This window comes from Gymnoscopelus braueri, assembly GCF_963280865.1.
Source record: "Gymnoscopelus braueri genome assembly, chromosome: 24".
Taxonomy (NCBI): Eukaryota; Metazoa; Chordata; class Actinopteri; order Myctophiformes; family Myctophidae; genus Gymnoscopelus; species Gymnoscopelus braueri.
Genome location: NC_137626.1, coordinates 15,360,967 through 15,386,696, shown reverse-complemented (window position 1 = coordinate 15,386,696; position 25,730 = coordinate 15,360,967). Strand labels below are relative to the sequence as shown.

General features: G+C 41.3%; 1 protein-coding gene across 1 annotated transcript in view; it reads left to right on the top strand.

Moving 5' to 3' along the window:
- Positions 1 to 25,730, top strand: part of dmd (dystrophin) — a 500,806-nt gene that overhangs the window by 137,218 nt on the left and 337,858 nt on the right. The window contains exons 3-4 of the mRNA XM_080421894.1: positions 21,911 to 22,003; positions 22,885 to 22,965. Coding sequence (XP_080278020.1) covers positions 21,911 to 22,003; positions 22,885 to 22,965 — 174 coding nt within the window. The remainder of the gene's footprint in view (positions 1 to 21,910; positions 22,004 to 22,884; positions 22,966 to 25,730) is intronic.

Genomic DNA, 25,730 nt, shown 5'->3' with positions numbered 1-25,730 from the left:
CGACTCTCCTTCCCTCACCTCGCCTCCAGTGTTGATTTTGTCGACTAAAACTACGACGAAAAATGTTCGTCGACTACTGACGAAAACGAAATAAAAACTAAGCTATGATGACAAAAATTGTGACTAAATATATTGACGATTTCGTCAACAAATAAAAACTAGACAAAAATGTTTTGGGAGGGACTAGTGGAGAAGAGATCGTTGTGAGCTTGTAGATCAGCTATCTTTGGGATGCAGCTATGTATAAATCAAGCATTACGACGCCTTTGAAAGAGCTTGTAGATCGGCTATTTTCGGGATGCAGCTACAGTATGTGTGAATCAGGCATTTCGACGCCTTTGAAAAATGAAAATGTGCTGTCAAAATTAGCACTACTCCCCTCTACCTCTCCTCTCCTCCCCGCTTCTTCCCTCTCCTCTCCTCCTTTCTGCTCTCCTCTCCTCTCCTCCCCTCTGCTATCCTCTCTTCACCTCTGCGATCCTCTCCCCTCATGGTGTGTCTCAATTGGGGAGGTTGAACCCCCTGCGACGTGCGGATCCTCTCTCCTCTCCTCTCCTCTCCTCTCCTCTCCTCTCCTCTCCTCTCCTCTCCTCTCCTCTCCTCTCCTCTCCTCTCCTCTCCTCTCCTCTCCTCTCATCAATGTCTCTTGTCTGATTACCCTGTGACGCTCTGTGTTGATCTGTAAATCAATGTTCCTAATTGGGACTAAGTAGGTTGCATGGAATTGTATTGAATTTCGCAGCAAATTCCGTCGCACAAGTGTGTGTGTGTGTGTGTGTGTGTGTGTGTTTGCGCGTGTGTGAGAGGGAGAAAACGCACACATACCACCACATCAGTCCAATCCATTGTTGATTACGGGGGTGGGATATCGAGGTGTGCCGTTGCTATGACGATAGAGGCTTAGGGGTACGTTTGAGTGTGTGTGTGTGTGTGTGTGTGTGTGTGCGTGTGCGCGCGAGCATGGACACCCACGCCGGACTCTGATGGGTTTTGAAGATGAAAGGCACAAGAAACACCACCTTTCCTTTCCTCTCTTCATCTCCTTCTCTTTCCTCCCCTCTTCCTATATAATCCATCCCTTCATTTACTCGCCCGAGAGGAGAGGAGCGAGGAGGAGGAGGAGGAGGAGGAGTTGAGAGAGAGAATAAGTGATTGGAAAAGACAGGAGCGAAGAGGAGCAGACAGGAGAGGTGAAATAAGAGGGGGAGGAGAGGAGACTATAATAGATGACACGATAGAGATGGGGGAATAAACACAGTAATGGGTCACGTGAGGTCACACCACCATGTGTTGCCATGTCTGCTTATTTATGAGCGGCTTCTGGCTTGTTTTTCTGAAAAGTCGCTTGTAGATATTGTTGGTTGCGGGTTTTTTGGGCTTGTTTCTAAAGTGTAGTTGCTTTTGGCTTTTGGCCCTCCTAATTTATTGATTTTTGTTTAAACCAGTGGTTCTCAAACATTTTCATGTCAAGGACCCCCACATTAATATGTATTTGTCCATGGACCCCCCCCCCCCATGTGCCGTGTGTTAAAATGTTTCCACAAAAATGTCCACATTTTGCAAATTTTTTCCTCAAAAAAAAAGAAAAACAAGCTCACAACTGGCTGTCCCTGGCCCAAAACATGTTAGAGATGGGGTTCCGCAGCCAAATACATGTCATTTTGGGGGTCCTTGACATGAAAATGTTTGAGAACCACTGTGGTAGAGTATGCTAATACAATACAACTAACACATCTGCAGCGGTTTGAGGCGGTCTTCCCTATTCTTCCATTGAGGAATGTAGACCCTGGTGTCAGGTATAGGGCACTTACTGGCTGATGGCAAGTAGGACTGCCTGTAGCTCATAAGTGCGATATCTCCCCAGGCCAAGCGTGCTATTCTGTCTTGCCAAAGCGGTAGAAGTTTGGTCTCCCACGCCAGAGACCAGAGACATAATGTTGGATCTTGAAGCTTGCGTGAAGCTTGGATTGAAGCTTCAAGAATATATTGTTGCTGTCGGGCAGAAACCTCTTATCTCCATATTCTAACTTGTTTTGTTTTTTCGTAAATTAACGCCCTACTTGATCACACTACGACGTCACACAAAAGCATCAAAAGTAGCAGATCTACAAGCTTGAATTTGAATCCTGAAACGTAACAGTTTTGGACATATGAGGTTTCCACCCGACAGAGATGACATATATATATATATATTTATATATATATATATATATTTATTTTTTAACCAATTTGAAGTTTTTAAAGGAGAATGGCAGCTTGAGAGAGTTCTGCAACATCATTCTCATCATAACGCTCCCAATGTCAAATAACAGATAAGCCAGAAAATTGCCTATTATGCAGGTCAACAATGTTGAAAAGATGTGTTTGAAATTCTTTCTCAGGAAGATATATATTTTTTTATCATCACCGTTAGCATAGCAGCCGTGATGGAGATGCAGGAATGGAGCAAAATAAGAGCCGGGTTGAATGAAAAGCTCACCTCTTCAAAGATGTAAAATGATCAAGGCTTAGTAAAGGTCACACACACAGCCAGCTCGCTGTGTTATTCTAACCAACATGTAACACACAAAGGGCTCAGGAGAGGCCACGGTGACCTCATGTGCCTTGTTCTTGTACTTGAAGAATGAAGGGATGAGAGAGAGAGAGCACAGTGATGGAAGAAGTACTCATTTTTTTTTACTTGAGTAAAAGTATCAATACCCTATTGTAGAAATTGTCTGTTACAAGTTCGGTATTCAAAATTTACTTGAGGAAACGTACAAAAGTATTGGCATCAAAATATACTTTTAAGTACCAAAAGTAAAAGTACTCATTATGCAGAAGGTCCCATTTCACAAGTTTTCAAGTTTATTAAATGTATGGAAAATGTAATCATTGGAAAATGGCCGATCTATACAAGCTCACAATGTGACGCATTGTGAGCTTGTAGATCGGCTATTTTCAAATGGCCGAAATGTATATAGGGCTGAAGTGGTTAAAGGTTCTATGACATTCATTTTCACTTTTTTTATTTGTTATGTTTTTGGGGGGGGTTTTATGACCTCAATTACACCCAAAAAATCTGAACTTTGAACAATCAGTGGATTTTCTGTGGTCTGGGGTTTTCTGAATAATTAGGCTGAAAAGCAATCTGAGCTTGGCCCTTCGGCAGTGAGGTCACAGTCGATTAATCCCGCCCACTCTCCTCCTCACCCCTCCCCTCCTCTATCCTTTCCTTTGGGGGGGCGGAGCAGAGGCGATGATTGACAGGCAAAATCCCTCACCAGCGACACCCGCAGGCAGAGATTTCTTTTTTCATTGCAGTTGAAAAGGCTTTAGAAATGTGAGAGAAAAACACCTGCCATGGATCAATGGAGTGGAATTTTTTGTTAAAACTTTCTATACACGTTTGAAGGACCATGACAAAGACTTTTAATGTGTGGTAAAACTGAACGTCATGAAACCTTTAATGTATGTTTTGTAATAATAATCAAAATCTACAACGTAACTAAAATTTTCAAATAATTGTAGCGGAGTAAAAGTACAATATTTGGCTCTGAGATGTAGTGCAGTAGAAGTAAAAGTACATAAAATTGGAAATACTCCAGTAAAGTAAAAACTGTACTTAAGCACAGTACTTGAGTAAATGTACTGAGTTACTTTACACCACTGGTCACGATGACCTCATGTGCCTTGCTCTTGTACAGAGAGAGAGAGAGAGAGAGAGAGAGAGAGAGGGGGGGGGGTGGTGGTGGTGAGGGAGGGGCGAGGGAGGGGTGAGCGGGAGAACAGGTGCGGAGGAGCAAATTGAAAAGATGAGAGAAGGGAGGAGAGGCGAGCAGAGAGGAGATTAGGGGAGGAGATGAGATGACAGGCAGGATTAGGAGAGGAGGAGGAGGAGGGGGTGTTGAGGAAACTGAGAAGAGGAGGAAGAATGAGAAGAGGAAAAAAAACAGCAGTTTCGATGAGGAGAGAGCAGAAAAAAGAGCTTTGCGGAAAGATGGAGAGGAGAGGAGATCACAGGATAGGAGAAGAGAAGTTAGGAGAGGAAAGGAGAAGGAAGGAGAGGAGAAGAAAATAGCAGATCTACAAGCTCACAACGCGTCGCACCACAACGCGTTGTGAGCTTTTTAGATCTGCTATTTTTCAAAAATCTTGAAATAAAATGTGGACAATTTTGAATATATTTTGAAACATTCTAACAACACAAATCTGGTACGGGGCTCCCTGGCACAAAACAATTTCAGGTGGGGGTTATAGGGGACAAATACACATGATAATTTGGGTGTCCAACGACATGAAAATATTGGAGAACCACTGGTTTAAATAATAATTAAATAATAATAATAAGCAACTATACACTTTAGAAACCCGCCCCAAAGCCCAAGGTATACGGTAGGAGAGGAGAAGGTTGAATAGGAGAGGAACGAAGAGGAGATAAGGTAGGAGAGGAGAGGATGGGATATAGATGGTGATTTGCTGCTCTCTGAGGCATATAAGGAGGAGAGCGTTCAGGAATACACAAGCAGCTGTCATCATGGGACAGCTGTATAGCTATAACGTTCTGCTTTGGCTCCCGGATATACAGACACACTTTCACACAGACAACTTGCTCTCCTCTCCTCTCCTCTCCTCTCCTCTCCTCTCCTCTCCTCTCCTCTCCTCTCCTCTCCTCTCCTCGCTTGTCTGGCTGCTTTTTGGAACACGGGAACCACTGGTGACCTCGGCTGTGTTCCAGACAGGACCGTCCCACAGGGAGGACATAGCAAGAACCGGATAACTTGGCCCCCATGTTTTTGTTTTTGGACTGTGTATATCCCATTCTATCCGGGAACGCATCTGTGTCATTTTTTGATTTCTTTGGCTTGTAGATCTGCTATTGAAAAAATAATAATTGTGAAAATGTGTGCAAATCTTTGAATATAATATTTTATACATTTTAACTAAATATTTTGCTTCTGGGGCTCCCTGGAACAAAATATTTTGAGATGTGGGGGGTCTGCGGACAAATTCATATCATTTTGGGTGGTCCTTGACATGAAAAAGTTTGAGAACAACTGACAGTCATGGATTTAGAAGACATTTATTGAATCCCCACAAGCAAAGATTTGAGTTACAAATGTTTGCTTAAAAATATGTGTATTCAAAGATTAGCAAAAATGTTCACGATTAAAAAAATTATAATTGTGCAGCACTTGGTGCCGTGCTACGAGCTTGTAGATCTGCTAATTTTGAATAGCCAAAGTATCAAATAATGGTTTTAGGCTAAAATCTAAAATGTTACCCGGATTGAAAGAGATATAGACCTCCGAGTGTGTCTGTCTTTTGCCAAGGCTTCCCAAGTGATTCTGTTGTCAATGTTGGTGGCTTCATGGTGGCCTCACAATGTCTTTATAGTATAGCTGTGGCTGCCGTCATGGCCAGAGAAAATAAGCAACCAGGTCTAGGATAACAAGCCCTAAAGAAGCGACTATAAGGCCGCATGAGCACTTTAAACCTATATAGTGTTATTTTAAAATAGCCGATTTTGAGATGTTTTTTTTTAAAATAGCCTATCTACAAGCTCACAACGTGTCGCGATGCGACGCATCGTGAGCTTGTAGATCTGCTATTTTCCCAAAAATCGTGAAATAAAATGTGGAATATTTGGAATATTTTTAAAACATTTTAGCAAACACAAATCTGGTACGGAGGTCCCTGGCACAAAACATTTTCAGATGGGGGTTAGGGACAAATACCCTAATTTGGGGGGTCCAATGACATGAAAATATTTGAGAACAACTGGTTTAAATAATAATTAAAACATTTGGAAGCAAGCCCAAATAAACCACTACACTTTAGAAACAAGCCCCCCAAAAAAACAACCCGCAACAACAATATTTACAAGCAACGTTACAGAAACAGAAGCCCAAAGTCGCTTATAATAAGCGCACATGGCAACACTGGTCACGGCCTCTTCCCTGAAGTGAGCTCTGCATGAAAGAGGTCTTTTAGGGATTCTGCCATCCTCCGTGAGCAGCCAGTGGAGATGTCTCTGTTTGAGGAGTGTGTACAACATGGATGACATCCCTGTTGGGCACCTTGTCATTCCAGGAGATGCAGAGTATTTGGAGGCGGCACATTTGGAAGGCATGAAGCCTCCTCTCCTGGTGAAGCCTCGAGTGTCTGTTCACAGAGGAAAAACAGGCAGAAAAAGTCTAGAGTTAACACTCTTAAAGCATGAGGTATTGAGATGGGTCACCTCCGGGATGCTACGATATTCTCATAGCTGAGAACCACAGTCTGGTAATCACCAAGAAGGGCAAGGATTCTCCTGATTTGTTCATTATTTTCTTCTTAATTATGAAATGAGGGAATTTTTGGGATTATTTCTGTGTGTCTGAAAATATATGATTGTTGATAAAAACCAACTTCAATACTCATTTTTTTTCTCCTTTCACAATTATGTTTTATTTTTTTCCGGGAGATCAGGCCCCACATTAGCTCTTAAAACGGGCCCCCAGATGCTTAAACACTTAAGCCCTACAGTATTAGTACTTTGTCACACCGAGCGTGGCTATTTTTGCTATTTTTGAAATAGCGGCATACCAATATATCTTTTATGATTTTTTTTTTCATGTATATATTTTGCAATATAAATATATCTTCACCTAATATAGAATTTCATTATAGTTTAAGTCTTGTGCGTACAGCAGTTAGAAGAGAGAATTGCACACAGGTGATTTCTGGATGCCAGAGCCTTCCAGTCACGCTGAGCCAAAATTAAATGTCAGAACGGAAAACAACTTGAGATGATGTGTTGATGTTTAGCTGCCAAATTGGATGAACCAAACAGACACAGCCAGAGAGAGAGAGGGGGGAGGGGGGGGGGGGCAAAGAAAGAAAGAAAAGAGGAGAGCAGAGAGGAATGGATGAGTGGAATGGAAGAGGAAAAGAGGAGATGCATGGGAAGCTTTTTGGACCTTTATTTATACAAGTGAGTCTCGTTGAGATGCAAGATCTATTTATTTTTTTACGAGGGAGACAGCTTTTCAGGTTTGCAGCAATATAAAAAAAGTTCCAATCCACAAAACGTAATGCAAAACATTTAGATTAAAAAAAAAACAGAATATAAAAAAATATTTTAAGAGTGCAACAGCAACATAAGGCAAGAAAGTAATAATATCAATAGCATACAATATGTCGTCTCTGTCAGGTGGACAAACTTGTTGTGTTCAAGATTCAAATTCAAAAGCATCAAAAGTAGCAGATCTACAAGCTTAAAACGTGTCGCTTCGCGCCACGTTTTGAGCTTGTGGATCTGCTACTGTTGATGCTTTGGTGTGACGCTGTAATAGGGCGTTAATTTACGAAAAAACACAAAAGGTTAGAATATGGAGACAAGAGATTTCTGCCCGACAGCAACGATAGCTGTAACGTAGGATAATTCATTTAGCTGGTTGGGGAAGTGGTGACCACCTATAGGGGCCGTGTCTACCAAGATGTTTTTTTTCCTGAGCGCAGCGTAAGTTTTGAATTGTTTAGGGGGAGTGCCGCGTCTTTGGAAACGGCAGCAGTGTGCGGCGTGGCGCTGAATGTTTATTTTGCGCCGGAGCGTTCACGCGTGAACAGCGTTTTTTATCTGATTGAAGCTGCTTGAAGTGTAAATTGAAATATTTTCAACTCAAGCGTTTTCAGGGGTTCTCAGTGGACACGGGCCCTTAGCTATAATGAAGTTCTCAGTCGCCACGATTGATTTCAGTCATTTGGATCCAGTGGTGGAAAAAGTATTCAAATGTTTTTACTTAAGTAAAAGTACCAATACTGCAATGTAGAAAAAGTCCGGAAGTAATTGGGGCGGCAGTGGCTCAGGGGTAGAGTGGCCGGGTAGAGAGAACTGGAAACCGCAAGGTTCCCAGTTCGATCCCGGGTTCCTCCAGAGTTAGTGTCGAAGTGTCCTTGAGCAAGACATTGAACCCCTAATTGCTCCCGATGAGCAGGTTGGTGCATGGTTTCCTCCGCCATCGGTGTATGAATGTGTGTGTGAATGGGTGATCACAATCTATGTATGTAAAGCGCTTTGGATAAAAGTGCTATATAAATGCACCATTTACCATTTACCATGAGATTTTATTTTTGCTTGAATCCATGAGGGAGGCTGGTGAATGAATGAGTTGAAGAAATCTGGCGCCCGGTTAGCAATTGAGGAGAGGAGAAAAGAGAGGAGGGGAGGAGAGGAGGGCAGAGGAGGTGAAAATGAAAGTAGACGAGGTGATGAGAGGGCGAGGATGGATTTTAGCGATGCGTTCCAGATATGCTGCTTCAAACAGGATCAAAGTCTGACCTCGGATCCCCTCTCGTCACTTTGATGTTCAAATTAAGACTCCCAGACAGTTATACTATTTAAGTTGCGTGTGTGCGTGTGTGTGTGTGTGTGTGTGTGTGTGTGTGTGTGTGTGTGTGTGGGGGTGTGGGGGTGTGTGTGTGTGTGTGGGTGTGGGTGGGGGTGGGGGTGTGTGTGTGGTGTGTGTGTGTGTGTGTGTGTGTGTGTGTGTGTGGGCGTGTAGGTCCTGAAGGTGGCCTTGGGGCCTCCTCCAAACTCGTCCGCCAGGCTCTGCGTCATGCTAACGATTAGTATCGCAGTGGTAGCCTTGTAGCACTTTTACTTTTGGTACTTTAAGTATATTTTGATACCAATACTTTTGTACTTTTACTCACGTAAATCATTTTTTTCCTGGGAAATTGGGAATGATCACTAAAAACATATTTGTCGGAAGGAAAGCATAGTTAATTGTCTTGTTTACTGTTGTGTTTTGTTATGTGTAACTGGAAGATTAGCCAATGTTATGCATCATCTAATGGGGATCCTAATAAACTCAATTAGCAGTAAAACAAACAAACAGTGGATTGTGTAAATGGAACCGAATGGACCCTTACGGGTCTGTAACTCTTGAGTGTGTACAAATAGAACCGGGTCCATACGTACACTCTCAGAGTTACAGTACATGAAAAAATAAGGATTTTACCGTATAATCAACAACCAATGGTAAAAGAGGTGTTTTTTTCTCTGTGTGTAATTGTTTTGTTTTGAGTCCATCCGGCGTATCTAAAAATTATTGCAACAGCAAATCTGTGTGGAATATAGTTTGTCTTCATCTTGTGAGCCATAGTTACACAGGCACAGATGTGTGAGCGTCTGAACAGAAGCCGTTGCCACATTCAATGATTCTGCCTAAAATAACACAGGCAGTCTAGGAGAAAAAAAGGAAAAGCTGTCTGAATGGCAGGGAAATCATTTAGCTGCGTGTGTGTGCGCGACCGTGCGCGCGTTGTGGGGGGGAGGGCAAACCCTTAGATTTATATCAGCACTCATACACACACACACACACACACACACACACACACACACACACACACACACACACACACACACACACACACACACACACACACACACACACACGCTCTCATCTGGGACACACTCACAGGTACACACAAAAATGCATGTAGCCTACAGTGCAGCTAGAAAACAAGCACATTATACACACACCGGTTATAGTTTTTTGACAAAAACAAAAACAAATCCTACACAGTCAGCTGGAATATTGATTTAGCACAGTAAGTGTAAAAGAAAAAAAATAAGGTAGAAAACAATTTTTTTTTAAACATATTTTTTCCTTAACGTGTATACATTCGATTTCTGGGGCAAATTGCACTCACTTTCAGAAATAAGACAAGTCTCACTCTGCCTCTCCACCGTCCGTTTTGGTTTGTGGTTTCCACAAAACAAATCCTTGTCACCCGGCCTCCTCGGGGACAGGGTCCGCTGGGGGGTCCCTCTGAGAAGAAGGTCGTCTACAGTGCCTAGAGGGTCAGCCAAGTCACTTCCACGTTATTTCTCAGAGGGCCCGCCGCCGCGAGGCCCGCCGCGTCACTTTCCCGCACAGAGAAATTGGACCGACTCTTTGGGGTCGAGAGAGTCATTTGTCTGCCTCTGTCTGCGCTCCACATGTCAGACGGGCTGCGGGTCGTTTGAAGAGTTTTCTCTTGTTCGCTGTTTCCAGTGATGGAAGAAGTACTTTTATTTAGATTTTCACGTCTGTCTTTGTGAGTTCTTCCCGAGCTGATCTTGCGAACCACCGGACCGATCATTGCCAGATTTCATGTTCACACTGCCAGTAGGTAAATGGTGCATTTATATTGCGCTTTTTATCCAAAGCGCTTTACATAGATTGTGCATTACATTCACACATGTTGGAGGAAACCATGCAAGGGCCCAACCTGCTCCTTGGGATCAATTAGGGGTTCGACAGTAACTCTGGGGGAGCCCGGGATCGTACTGGGAACCTCGCGGTTTCCCATCCGACCGATCTACCGACCACTCTCTACCCCTGAGCCACTGCCGCCCTTATAGTCTTTGTCCTTGTGAGCCATAGTTACACAGGCACAGATGTGTGAGCGTCTGAACAGAAGCCGTTGCCACATTCAATGATTCTGCCTAAAATAACCGAGGCAGTCTAGGAAAAAAAGAAAAAAAAGAAAAGCTGTCTGAATGGCAGGGAATCATTTAGCTACACGTGTGTGTGTGTGTGTGTGTGTGTGTGTGTGTGTGTGTGCGTGTGTGTGTGCGTGCGACAGTAGTGCCGCGCTATGAGCTTGTAGATCTGCTATATTTTTTTTAAACGTGAAAATGTGTGCAAATCTTTGAATATTTATATTTTTAGAGCAAAACTGTTTTCATTCACACACCAAGAAAACAGTCTACAGAAAGACTGTTAGATTGAACTCCCTCATTTATGTTGGTTCAGTGTCCTGAACTAACATCATGTTGATGACTGCAGTCTTGTCCAAATATGGAGCGCCACCCAGCTGAGTGAGAAAAGTCCTTTCTAGTTAGTAATACATTAACCCTTTTAGACCGGGAACGCATCTGTGTCATTTTTAGATTTCTTTGGCTATTCAAAAATAGCAGATATACAAAGATCTGCTATTATTTATTTTTTTAATCCTGAAACTTTGTGCAAATCTTTGAATATATATATTTTTTAAAGCGAACATTACAAAGTTACAACTTCTGGGGGGTCCCTGGAACAAAATAGTTTGAGATGGGGGTCCATGGCCAAATACATAAAAAAAAAAAAAAAGATAGGATTTAGAATCCTCCCCAGAAGCAAAGAGCAAAGAGTTACAAAATCTTTGAATATATATATTTTTTAAAGCGAACATTTAATGTTCGCTTTAAAAAATATATATATTCAAAGATTTACGCACATTTTAACAATGTTTATAAAAATAGCAGATATACAAGCTCGTAGCGCGGCACTCGGTGCCGCGCTACGAGCTTGTATATCTGCTATTTTTCAATAGCCAAAGAAAGAAAAAAAATGACACAGATTCTCTCCCGGTCTAAATGAGTTAAGATGCATGCGTTTACCTTGCTTATTATAAGTCGCTCTGGATGAGAGTGTCTGCTAAATGCCTAAATTATAAAGTGTTTCATCACTTTAATGATTCAGCTGGTAAAGGTGGGCGGATTTTAATTACTTTGTGTGGTGCTGGGTAGATTAACCTATACTAATGAATCATCATCTATCACTTAGTGTATGCTTTGTTTTCAATCATCTAAATCTGCAAAGCGACTAGTACAACTAAAAGATGTCAAATAATTGTAGTGCAGTAAAATAGCTGTACTACAATATAATTGCATCAGAGATGTTGTGGAGTAGAAGTATTAACAATGTAAAAACCGAAGTAAAAGTACCTCAAAATTGTACACGACAACTGTACTTAAGTAAATATACGTAGTTACTTTCCACCGCTGAACTTATTTGTTGTGTTTCACTCTCTCTGTGTTTGGTTGCCTAATTCACTGGTTGGTGCACATTTGGGTGTTATTGGACTTGTACTGTCGGCAGTGGTGGAAAAAGTACTCAAGTAAAAGTATAGATACTGCATTGTAGAAATACTGGAACCTCTGGCGCCCCTCATCAAGGTTGATTGAGGACTTCTTTAGTTTGTTTTTTGTTATCGTGTACAAGAACATCCCTAAAATGTAAGTATTTAGGCATTTAAATCCTTCAGAGTGTAAAGGATTTAAATGGCATGGAATAACTTACTGTTTTACAATCTCTGTGGGACAGACAGATTATGATTTCTGGCAGGTGTGATCTTAATCTGGCTTAAACGTACCTGTACACCACAGATAGCAAACAACGTGCTATGTCGAAATGTAACCAAAATCTTAATAATACCTAGACATAATCTCGGCCCAAGACATAATTCTTGCAGGTTTTTAATAGTTAATTATCTTCGGCCTCTGATGCGTTGCTAAACACAACTGTTATGTAGTCTATTATTCAGAATCACCAGGACTGACTCGTATTTCCGCAGAATGCGGCCTGAATGCAGTCATGCTGCTGATTGACCAACCAGAAGTGCACAATTTTCTTAACCACTACATAGTTTGTCGTACGGCAATTGGCTTAAACAGCCAGGCTTGTATATTGGTTATTTTCACTTAATTTGACATTTAAATAGCTGATCTACAAGCTCAAGGAGGAGTGGGCCGAGGATGGACCCCTGGGGGACCCCGGTCAACAAAGTACACAGGGTTTAGGTTGTTCATTGAGTCTGCCCTTTTATATCCGCTCTAAGTTTGTTTTTGGATCAACAACTCACACAGTCTTAGATCAAACGCTTGGCTGAGCAAAATAATCTTATTTTCCATTTGAAAATAGCCGATCTACAAGCTCACAATGCATCGCGATGCGACGCATTGTGAGCTTGTAGATCGGCTATACATTTGAAAACGCGTATATAACGGGCTGAAGTGGTTAATGTATGCTTAGTAATACAAAGACTATAATAATCTAGATAGTACATACGACACATATTGATGTCAGCTGTAAATGGGGATGTCATTGATAAAACAGAGGCTGCCCCTTGCAGGTCATTATTCCATTCATTACACTCTTTTCCACTCATAATGCCCTCTCTGACACGCACACACACATCTTAATTAACCACTTATTTTACTTTTACTCCACTACAATTATTGTGTAAGGTTTTAGTTACTTTGTAGATTTGAATTATTTTAGCAAAATGTGCATTAACCACTTCAACCCTATTATATATACTGTGTGTGTGTGTGTGTGTGTGTGTGTGTGTGTGTGTGTGTGTGTGTGTGTGTGTGTGTATATATATATATATATATATATATATATATATATATATATATATATATATATATATATATATATATCTATCGATCAAATAGCCCTATATATATATATATATATATATAGGGCTATTTGATCGATCAGATTCAGCAAATGAGTACTTTCGTACTATAAGTATATTTTGATGCAAATATTTTTGTATTATCACTCAAGTGCTCACCCTGCCATCCTAATGCGTGAGGGGGCCGTGTTTTTTCGATATTTTTTTTCATTTATTTTTAATATTTGTTTTGGAAAATTTTAAAAATGAAATACAATAAAAAAGATTATAAAATAAATGAAAAAAGTAATCGAAAAAACACGGCCCCCTCGTGTATTAGGAGGGCAGGGTGAGTGACCAGAACCAAAGACGGGTGTTTTTGATGAATCTAACATGTTAAAAATGGAGTTTGAAGTTATAATGGGTTTGTATAGGAAGGGGGCGTGTCTGATAAAATGAATATCAAATATCTAAATACTGAATCAAGCAACTTAAAAACGGTCTGGGGGGCTCACAAAAGCCTGAGTAGACGATAAAAAGACCGAAAGTTTTTTTGAAAGTGAAATATCCCTTTAAGTTAGGTTAGTATAAGTTAGTTCAACTCAAGTCAATTCAGGTCAGTGCAAAATCAATTCTGTTTAAGTCTAGTTCAAATTAAACCAATTCAAGTCATTTCAGAGTAATTCAGTTCAAGTCAAATCATTTCAAGTTGATAGAAGTCAAGTCAATTAGATTAAATTAAAGTCAGATCAATATGAGTCGATATAAATCAAGTCAGTCAATCTTGTTCAAATCACTGTACATCAGTTCAAGACACACCACTTCAAATCAGGTCAGATTTGTTGTCAACCCACCCTGCTTAAAATGTACAGTGCACCAAAGTGTGCGGTATGAACATGGATGTAGACTATAGTGGTACAGACCAGAGGTAGTGGTAAGATTTAAAACTGCTGGCCAGAATGTCTGGAATGATTACAGTTCACCAGACGTCTCGCATACAAAATTACCATATCCATTTTTTAAATGCATGAACTACAAGCAGGTTAATTCAGAGAGAGAAAGAGAGAGAAGATCAGTCCTCTTGAATGCATAAGAAACATCATAATTCACACTGTTATGCAATGATGTTTTCTAATAAATGTGAAACTTGATTTCACTGTGTAGCCTAACAATGTTACAGCATTATATTCTGGGATTGAAAACTATTTAAACATAAAAGACTAATATGAAAGTGCAATAATAGCCTAACAGCTTCATTTTTAAACGGTGCATTGTGTGTGCCATGCATGCATAACCAAGCATTTTCGTTAGTTTAACATAACACATTTTCTTCAGAATAATGAGCAATGAGAGGGTACGGCACAAAAAACAACAAGTTCTTCTGAATAAACCTTCATATGGTTGATTGGCTCAGCTGGCTGGTTATAAATCAAAATATAGGCTATACAATATAGCGCAGGGGGGGTGGGGGGGGATTTCTTTTGGCAAGCTAGAAGACTTGTCTAGGTCCAGTTGCAAATTGCAGATAGACTCTTTTATGTCGGTTTTGAAGGAGGGTAGGGAGCAGTGTTGATTTTGTCAACTGACAAAAACTAAATAAAAACTAAGCTACGATGACTAAAACTAAATATATTGAATTTCGTCAACAAATAAAAACTAGACAAAAATGTTATGGAGTAGAACTAAAAGACGAGTCATTTTATATTTGGTTGCGCTCGGGTGTTGCGCTCTGGAAATAGCAGATGTACAAGCATATAAAAATAAACACTGGTAGGGATTCCACATTTTGGTGAAGTCATCCCCATATGTTTGTGCGGAATCTGTGGGGAATTAGCAGGGGCGTCACAGGGGGGGTGTAAGTGGGACTGAGTTACTAGCACAGGGGGGGTGTAAGTGGGACTGAGTTACTAGCACAGGGGGGGGGGGGGGTGTAAGTGGGACTGAGTTACTAGCACAGGGGGGGGTGTAAGTGGGACTGAGTTACTAGCACAGGGGGGGTGTAAGTGGGACTGAGTTACTAGCACAGGGGGGGGGGTGTAAGTGGGACTGAGTTAGCCCCCCCCCCCAAAAAAAAGAAAAAAATCATAGGGGGGCCCACAGTGAATCTTTGTCCCCAGGGCCCAGAATTTGGTGCTACGCCCCTGGGAATGAGATCAGTGGAGCTCCCTCCGTGTGTCAGTCTTTGTGATAAGCGATGTGTTTTCACCCACACCGTAATTGATGGACGGCGGTTTGTGAAGTGTCTTTAGGTAACCGTGTGTGGGAAACGATTCGTCTTCAAACGCTGCGTTTGCATTGTTATTGATCTGAGGCAGGACAACGTTGGCGTTGCACCGCTTGCATTTGACCTCGTTTTCAATTACCTACGCCGAGCTTTCTCATATGTACCTGCCAATCTCTCCGTCTTTGAAATGTTGTGTGTGTCACCCACTGGTGGAAAGTAGCTAAGTACAATTACTCAAGTACTGTACTTAAAGGGATACTTCACTTTCGGGCCGGGGACACATTTAAAAAAAATATTAAAAATAAATGAAAAAAGTTATGGAAAATTCATGGCCCCCTCACGACACGCAGTGTCCTACTAATGTGTGAGGGGGCCATGAATTTTCCATAACTTTTTTCATTTATTTTTAATATTTTTTTTAAATGTGTCCCCGGCCCGAAAGTGAAGTATCCCTTTAAGTAACATTTTGAGGTACTTTTACTTATTAGTATTTCCAAATTTCAACCCTTTTACTTCTACTCCATTACATCTCACACTACAATTATTTGAAAACTTGAGTTACTTTGTAGATTTCGATTATTATTACAAAAAACACACTTCAGCCCTATATATATTTCGAAAATAGCCGATCTGCAAGCGCACAATGCGTCGCATTGTGAGCTTGTAGATCTGCTATTTTCAAAAGATTTTTATACATTTGAAAACTTGTGAAATGGGACATTCTGTACTTTCTACCTTTGGTACTTTAAGTAGGCCTACATTTTGATACCAATACTTTTGTACTTTCACTCAAGCAAATTTTGAATTCCGGACTTTTACTTAACAGAGTATTTCATTACATTGCAGTATTGCTACTTTTACTTAAGTAGAAAATGTGGGCATTTTTTCCACCACTTGTTTCACCCTCCCATGAGAGAGAGAGAGAGAGAGACAGAGCACTTCCGTGGCACCGTGTTTTTTTTCCTTTATTCCCTCCAACCAGGATGTCTGGGAGGGAATTATATTTTCTGGTATTTGTCATAAAAAGACGTCTAAGACCGGTAATTACCGGCCTAATGCGACCTTTGTTACAGATGATGCAGGATCACAGGAAAACAACAAACGATACACAGCTAATTGACAATAAGTAACCAGGTCATTTATAGACAGTGACATGAAGTGATATCCATGATGTCGGTATACCACACATTATTACTGTACGTCAGTGGTTCTCAACCAGTGGTCCGGGGACCACCAGTGGTCCTTGAGGGGGTACCAGGGGGTCCCCAGTGAAATAAGTTAACACAGCGTCACAATCATTTTAACCAGCTTTGGCTATTCAAAAATAGCAGATATACAAGCCCGAGTGCCGCGCTATGAGCTTGTAGATATGCTATTTTTGGAAAATCTGGAAAATCTGTGCATATCTTTGAATATATATTTTTTTGAAGGCGAACATTTTTTAACTCAAATCTTTGCTTCTGGGGGGTCCCTGGCACAAAACATTTTCAGATGGGGGTCTGTGGCCAAATGTATATCAATTTAGGAGTCCTTGGCATGAAAAAGGTTGGAAACCACTGCTGTATGTATTGGTATCAGAATCAGAATCAACTTAATTGTCACATCACAGTTTTAGGTGTAAAGAAGTGAGTGACATTAGGTTTTTTTGTGCAAGCTCCATCGTTTTAGTTGCGGGCAGGGAGAGCAAGGAGAGACATAAAACAGAAGAAAAAAAACATTTCAAGGAGAGGCAAAAATCTCAGATTTCTACATACGGTATATATACTCATAGGATAAACCTGAAGGTACAGTATGTACATGAGGTTAGACATAAGGTACAAGGTGGTAACACTTCAGTAGGTCCACATTAGCAGCAGGTACAGTATGTACATGAGATTAGACATTAAAGGGATAGTTCACCCCCAAAATGACTATTTTTTTCCTATCGATTAGTCACTCCATGGAGACTTGAATCCATGGATATTTTTACGTTTTTGTCGCATTGTTGATGACCGCCAGCGGTTCCGGTAGGAGACACAAAGAGTCTCCTTTGTGTCTCCTAACGGAACCGCTGCCTACCGGTCCGCTGGTCATCAAATGTAAAGAGATGATAATATAATGACACATGCAAGCGTCTGACAATATATAAAGTCACAGTACCAATTTTGATGAGGCAGTATTGGGTTGTTTAAAAAATAAAAAATAAAAAATCCTGAAAAGTTTTTATTTTGGACATAGTTTCTTCCCGACAGCAGAGCTATAATACTGGGGCTATTACTGTTGGTTAAAGGAAGAGTTCACCCAAAAAAATGACTTATTTTCTATCAATTGCACACCCCATGAAGCCTTGAATTCATGGATTTATTTTTGTTTTTGTGGCATTCCTAAGCCAATAATTTGATGACCGGGTGTGTATCCGGTAGGAGACACAAATATTCTACTTTGTGTCTCCTACCGGAGATTGGCTATTATTGGCTTAGGAATGCCACAAAAACAAAAAATAAATCCATGGATTCAAGGCTTCATGGGGTGTGCAGTTGATAGAAAATAAGTCATTTTTTGGGTGAACTACTCCTTTAACAGCTGTGATGAATAACAAAGTAGCTTCAATCACTTAAAGTTCTTCCTTTAGGAGAGATTTTGATCGATGGTTCAGCCGGCATTGTCTCTGACTCATGGTGGGTCTGATCTGCGTACTTAGCTTTTTCAACAGGTTCTCTATTGATCACTTTAACCACATGAACCCCTATAGAATATCAATTCTGAGGCAAAGAGATTTAGCGTAGACCAGTGGGTTCCCTAACTTTTAAGCTCGAGACGAAATGTGATGTCTCCTCGAGACCCAAAATACTGAAAAAGGCAGATCTATGAATCTGTAGATCTGTTCATTTCACTGTATGGTTTTTTCTTTTTTTAGTATTGACATTTTTGTTTATTGTTGTTAATTTTTTTTTTATCTATTTTATAAATATTTTGAAATAATAAAAAATGTGCAGGAAACAAAAAATTACTTGCGTCCGTGACCCAAACATGGGTCCCGAGCCAGTGTTTGGGAACCACTGGCGTAGAGGGGAACATAGGAGGGGACCAAGTACAGAGCCAGGGTCCTCCCGGGGGGGGAAACCACTATAGTGAAAAGGACATCCAAGACAGTAATCCACCTTTGTATTTTTTTAACTTTTACTCAAGTAAGTTTTGAATTCCAAACGTTTACTTGTAACAAGAGTATTTCTACATTGCAGTATTGGGTACTTTAACTTAAGTAAAATATTTGAGTACTTTTTCCACCACTGACTCCTTTGACGTCGTTTCACAAATGACAGATTGGACAAAAACTTTTCAGTCTTGAGATTTACATTTTCGCTTCCATGCACACAGCGGAACCTTCTTGGGTTCTCATTTCTACAGGGAACCTTTTGTACACATAGCACAGAGTGTGTCATTTCTCAGAGACTGCGGTATACAGTGTTGTTGTGACAGTGCACTGTCTCAAGCTGTCAGCTAATAAGTGTGAAATCACCACACGCTACCGCGGGCCCCCAGCCTCATCTTCTCATTTGGAATACAACTCGTGTATCTGGATATTATGGCTTCCTCCAGCAGCAGCAAACAGACATGCATACACACACACACACACACACACACACACACACACACACACACACACACACACACACACACACACACACACACACACACACAGAGGAACATATGTGGACACGCACGGATGCACAAGCGCACGCTCCAGCACCAGCTTGCAAGATAATTCAAGCATGCTGACGCAGACAAACGTGGGCGCACACACACACACACACACACGCACACACACACACACACACACACACAGACTTGTGTGTACCGTACGTTGTGTGTAGCTCAAGTAAATAACTGTAATTTAGCTTGGACATACAACACAATAAACACACAGAGAGAACGCATGCATCTAGGTAGACAGTAAATGCACATATAGCATCATAGCATCTTTCATCTTTGGGCCATTCTATTAGACGTTGGGTAAATTGCTGTCTTCCCCCCCTGTGGGAAAATGAACAATGATATTTTCATTCATGATTTAATAGTAATCCAAGATATGAATAGCATTGTTTGTTCCTGGGCCTATGATTTTTTTCAAAATATTGTGGTGTGTTAAGTTATTACAAACAGATAGAGAAATGGGGTCGGAAATCTTAACTCTTTGTCACAGGTATGTACTGTTTTTGTCATACAATAAGAAAATACATAAGATGGGCCTCATGGGTCCATTTGGACACTCTCATACTGTATATAAATGAACAACAATGGAACAGTCTCAAGGTGCGGGGGGCAAGATCCCAGAATGCAGTGGGGTACGTAGAGATCTCCGTCGTATGGATAGTGGAGCGTATACACATCAGCACAAACAATGATTTGTTTTTCCACTTGAAAATAGCCGACTTATCAGTGGTTCTCAAACTTTTTCATGTCAAGGACCACCCAAAAGGATATGTATTTGGGCCGCGGACCCCCCCCATCTCAAATATTTTGTTACAGGGACCCCTTCCCCCCAGAAGCAAAGATTTGAGTTACAAATATATATATATATATATATATATATATATATATATATAAGATTTGCACACATTTTCACGATTTTTCCAAAAATAGCAGATCTACAAGCTCATAGCACTCTGACAAAATGATACAGACGCGTTCCCGGTCTTAACGGGTTAATACAACCAGGACAAATAATTTGAAAGTGGAGATGACTGCAGTGCTTTTATTTTGGAATACAAGACATGATGCTCATCGATGTACAGCATCTCCATCTCACTTGTCCATAATACACCTTCTACAGTTATGTGCCAATCACATATTTTTCCCTGGCTACTCCTCCGGTATTCTTGTTCACGGGGGAATCTAACGCTCCACGTTATTTCACATGGCGTGTGAAATAAGATATTGTCGCTGTCGGTGCAGAAAACATCGTACTGAATGTCTCCATATTTCAACGTTGTATGTTTTTTTTGGGGGTAAATTAACCCATTAAGGCCTGAGTCCTTAAAATGTTTTCGAAATCCTAACATTTTTGACAGATTTTTCAAAAATAGCAGATCTACAAGCTCATAGCGCGGCACTCGGTGCCGCGCTATGAGCTTGTAGATCTGCTATTTCTGAATAGCCAAAGAAATCTTAAAAGTGACACAGATGCGTTACAGGTCTTAATGGGTTAAAGCTGCCGCTATAACTTCTCTCTTCTACCCTGGATTTGAACCCGGTTTCCTGCTTAAGTGCTGACATTCTTTTTTTTTTACCATTGAGCTAATAGAGCTAGCCTGCTTATTGGGATAAATTGAATCTTGACCATCGGGTCGATATTCATGTCAGATCCTGTGTCTAGGTGAGACGTGACCTTTGACACCATCTAAATGTCTCAATAGAAGAGCAGGGAGACCAAATACAACCACCCCAATTGTATAAGTTATATATTGTATTAACATACTCTACCATACAGATTGGACAAAATGACATTTCATTCATTTAAAAAAAGTGACAAAGTTACATAGTGCTGCTTTAATGGTAAATGGAGCATTTATATAGCGCTTTGTATCCTAAGCGCGTTTTAGATACAGTAGATTGTGCATTACATTCACCCATTCACACACACATTCACACACCGATGGCGGAGGAAACCATGCAAGGCACCAGCCTGCTCATCGGGAGCAATTAGGGGTTCAGCGTCTTGCTCAAGGACGCTACGACACTAACTCTGAGGGGAACCCGGGATCGAACTGGGAACCTTGCAATTTCCATCCATCCGGCCACTCTACCGGCCACTCTACCCCTGAGCCACTGCCGCCCCTTAACTCATTCAGTGCCAGACTTATTTCTGGCTGTGTTTTCCCAGTGCCAGAGCCAAAAATTCATTGTAAAAAAAATAGTGCTCAGGAGCCGAGATACAGCCTTTTTCAGTAAGAAGTTAAACAGAACATTTTTTCCCAAAAAATGTATTTTTAATTTTAATTTAATTTTTTTTATGACGTCTTAGACGTCACATGGCGCTCAGGGCTTAACAATGGCGATAAAAACGGACGTCTTAGACGTCATGTGGCACTGAATGAGTTAATGCCCTAGCCTAGTTCATCATATAAGAGTGTCGCACAAAGGTTGTGAGCATATCCGATCTACAAGCTTGTAGATCGGCTTGATTGTTAAAATGTTTTGAAAATAATAATATGATAAAAGGAAGTTTTTTTTTTATTGGACATACGAGGTTTCCACCCGACAGCGGCGGTATGTTAAGTTGGCTAACAGGTCAATGTCAGCGCCATAAAGTTTTATTATGTATGATGATCTGAATGAGGCGTTTAAAAATCTTGACCTTCTCTCTGTCTCTCTGTCTCTCTGTGTGTGTGTGTGTGTGTGTGTGTGTGTGTGTGTGTGCGCGCGCGTGTGTGTGCGTGTGTGTGTATGTGTGTGTGTGTGTGTGTGCGTGTGCGTGTGCGTGTGCGTGTGTGTGTGTGTGTGTGTGCGTGTGTGTCTGTGCGTGTGCAGACAGGAAAGCCTCCCATAGAGGATCTGTTCTCAGACTTGTGTGATGGAAGGCGTCTGCTGGAGCTGCTGGAGGGACTGTCTGGACAGTCACTGGTAAACACACACACACACACACACACACACACACACACACACACACACACACACACACACACACACACACACACACACACACACACACACACACACACACACACACACACACACACACACTAGTCTTAATCAAACTTGTACATCTCTCTCTCTCTCTCTCTCTCTCTCTCTCTCTCTCTCTCTCTCTCTCTCTCTCTCTCTCTCTCTCTCTGTCTCCTTATGTCTCTCTCACCTTAAGATTATCTACACCACTCTTTCTTTCTGTCCTCTCCTCTCCTTCTCTCCTCTACTGTCTTCTTTTCCCTCTCCTCTCCTCTCCTCTCCTCTCCTCTCCTCTCCTCTCCTCTCCTCTCCTCTCCTCTCCTCTCCTCTCCTCTCCTCTCCTCTCCTCTCCTCTCCATCTCCTCTGTTCTCCTGTTGCTCACTCCTCCTCCTCACATCCCTCCTTCTAGCTCTCCCACTCTCTTTCACCTCTGTCGTTCCCCTCTCTTCTCTCCTTTCTTCCTTCCTTCCTTCCACCTCCTCTCCTCTTTTTCTCCTCTCCTCTCCTTCTCATTTTTAATCACTCTTTTTGTCTCTTGCCTCTGTGTCTGGAAGGCTGCCAATGTCAACTGTGCATGATTCTATCTCTCTTGTTTTGTAAGGTGATACACACACACACACACACACACACACACACACACACACACACACACACACACACACACACACACACACAGACTTATTCAAATGTGCTGCACCGTTTTTGGAATGGCTGCCCCTGAGCAAGGTCTGTGTCTCTATAATCTTTGTCTGGTGTCTGTGTGTGTGTGTGTGTGTGTGTGTGTGTGTGTGTGTGTGTGTGTGTGTGTGTGTGTGTGTGTGTGTGTGTGTGTGTGTAGGTGAAGTTGGAGAGAGGCGTGTCGCGTGTTCACTCGCTTAACAATGTCAACCGTGCTCTGCAGATCCTGCAGAAGAACAATGTAAGTGTACGCGCACACACACAAACGCACACGCACACACACGCACATGCACACACACACGCACATGCACACACACACACACACACACACACACACACACACACACACACACACACACACACACACACACACACACACACACACACACACACACACACACACAGACACAGACAGACAGGGTAATTCGTTATCTAACAGTACATACACAGTAAAATCTTCATTGTTAAAGGGATATTTCACTTTCAAAAAAACTTTGGGTCATTTTATCGTCTACTCATGCTTTTGTGAGCCCTCCAGACCGTTTTAAGTTGCTTGATTCAGTATTTAGATATTTGATATTAATTTTATCAGACACGCCCCCTTCCTATACAAATCCATTATAACTTCAAACTCCATTTTTAACATGTTATATTCATCAAAAACACCCGTCCTTGGTTCTGGTGACTCACCCTGCCCTCCTAATACGCGAGGGGGCCGTGTTTTTTTGATAACTTTTTTCATTTATTTTTAATATTTTTTTTGGAAAATAAAAATAAATAAATACAATAAAAAAAATCTATAAAATAAATGAAAAAAGTAATCAAAGAAACACGGCCCCCTCGTGTATCAGGAGGGCAGGGTGAGTCACCAGAACCAAGGACGGGTGTTTTTGATGAATCTAACATGTTAAAAATGGAGTTTGAAGTTATAATGGGTTTGTATAGGAAGGGGGCGTGTCTGATAAAATGAATATCAAATATCTAAATACTGAAACAAGCAACTTAAAAACGGTCTGGGGGGCTCACAAAAGCCTGAGTAGACTATAAAATGACCAAAAGTTTTTTTGAAAGTGAAATATCCCTTTAATTTAAGAGACCTTTACTCTCAGAGTTCAGTGAAGTGTTAACAGTGATGGGTGACGGTGATGGTGAGTGATGGGCGACACATCGGAGATAACACTTAAAATGTCCGGATCTCTCCTTTATGGTGGGCAAAATAAGCTTCGGCTTCAGCCCATACCTTTTCGGCCAAATAGTCATCATGTTGACTAAGTTGCAATGTATAATCAACTGTTTTGTTTAAAAAGAAAAATTATGACCGAAATAAAACTAACAGTAGATATCTAAAACAGGGTTTGTCAATTTTTTTCATCCCAAGGACCCCCAAAATGATATATATTTGGCCGTTAGACCCCCCCATATCCAAATATTTTGTGCCTGGGTCCCCCAGAAGCGAAGATTTGTGTTTTTTATTATTAAAAAATCTTCAAAGATTTTTACAAAAATAGCCAAAGCATTAACTATGGTTAAAGGGTTTAAAATTATTGTGATGCTATATCAACTAACTATGACCCCTGGGGGTCTCCGGACCCCACTTTGAGGACCACACACACACACACACACACACACACACACACACACACACACACACACACACACACACACACACACACACACACACACACACACACACTCAGACATCCCTGCACCTCCATATAATAATTATATTTGAGCTTTGCACATGGGGCATGGATTAACTTTGTGCTAATGTATTCTGGATAAAGAGGCTTGGCTAGCAAACATTTAGAGAGGCTCACTTCAACTGCATTCATCTCTCTCTCTCTCTCTCTCTCTCTCTCTCTCTCTCTCTCTCTCTCTCTCTCCCTCTCCGTCTATCTCTCTCTATCTCTCTCTCTCTCTCTCTCTCTCTCTCTCTCTCTCTCTTTCTCTCTCTCTTTCTCTCTCCCTCTCCGTCTGTCTCTCTCCATCCCTCCCTCCCCCTCTCTCCCTCATTTCTCGCTCTCTTTAACTTCATAATAGCTAATATAATTTTTAAGCTCTGCTGGCGGCGCGCCTCTAAGGATGGCTATGTCGGTCAGTAGGTCTGTCTGTCTGTCTGTCTGTCTGTCTGTCTGTCTGTCTGTCTGTCTGTCTGTTCAACCCCAAACAACCACATCTCGAAAACTACTTGCTGGATTTACCGTGGAATTCTACAGTATGTGCACTTTCATCAACCCCATGGACCAGTGATTCACGGACATTTTCATGTCAAGGACACCCAAACGAATATGTATTTGGCCGTGGACCCCCGTCTACAATATTACTCACATTTATTTTCAAGATGTTTTGAAAATAGCAGATCTAACATCTGCTTTTTTCAAATAACTGATAGTTTTGAAAGTGGTTAAACTGCTTTTGATCATATATCAACTGACATTGCTCGGGACCCCCTCAAGGACCCCACTCTGAGAACCACTGCACTAGTCGATGTTTTTTTGGTGACGCTATGGAAGGCCATGGCTCTAGGCAGAATGTCCAAATGTAAACACACTACCTCAAAATCTAATTACTACTGTATATTACAATGAAACTTAATGGGATCAACAAGCCCTATACTGGTTTTGATTAACTCTAGTGCAGTGGTTCTCAAACTTTTTCATGTCAAGGAACCCCAACATTATATGTATTTGGCCACTGACCCCATCTCATAATATTTAGTTCCAGGGACCCCCAGAAGCAAGATTTGAGTTACAAATGTTGGCTTTAAAAAACGAAAATATAGATATTCAAAGATTTGCGCAAATTTTCCCGATTTTTCAAAAATAGCAGATCTACTGGCTGACAGCGCTATGAGCTTGTATATCTGCTATTTTGAATAGCCAAAGTATACAATAATTGTTAAAGTGGTTAAAATGATTGTGACGCTACATTAACTTATTTAGCTGGGGACCCCTTGGTACCCCACCAAGGACCCCTGGGGGTCCCCGGACCCCACTTTGAGAACCA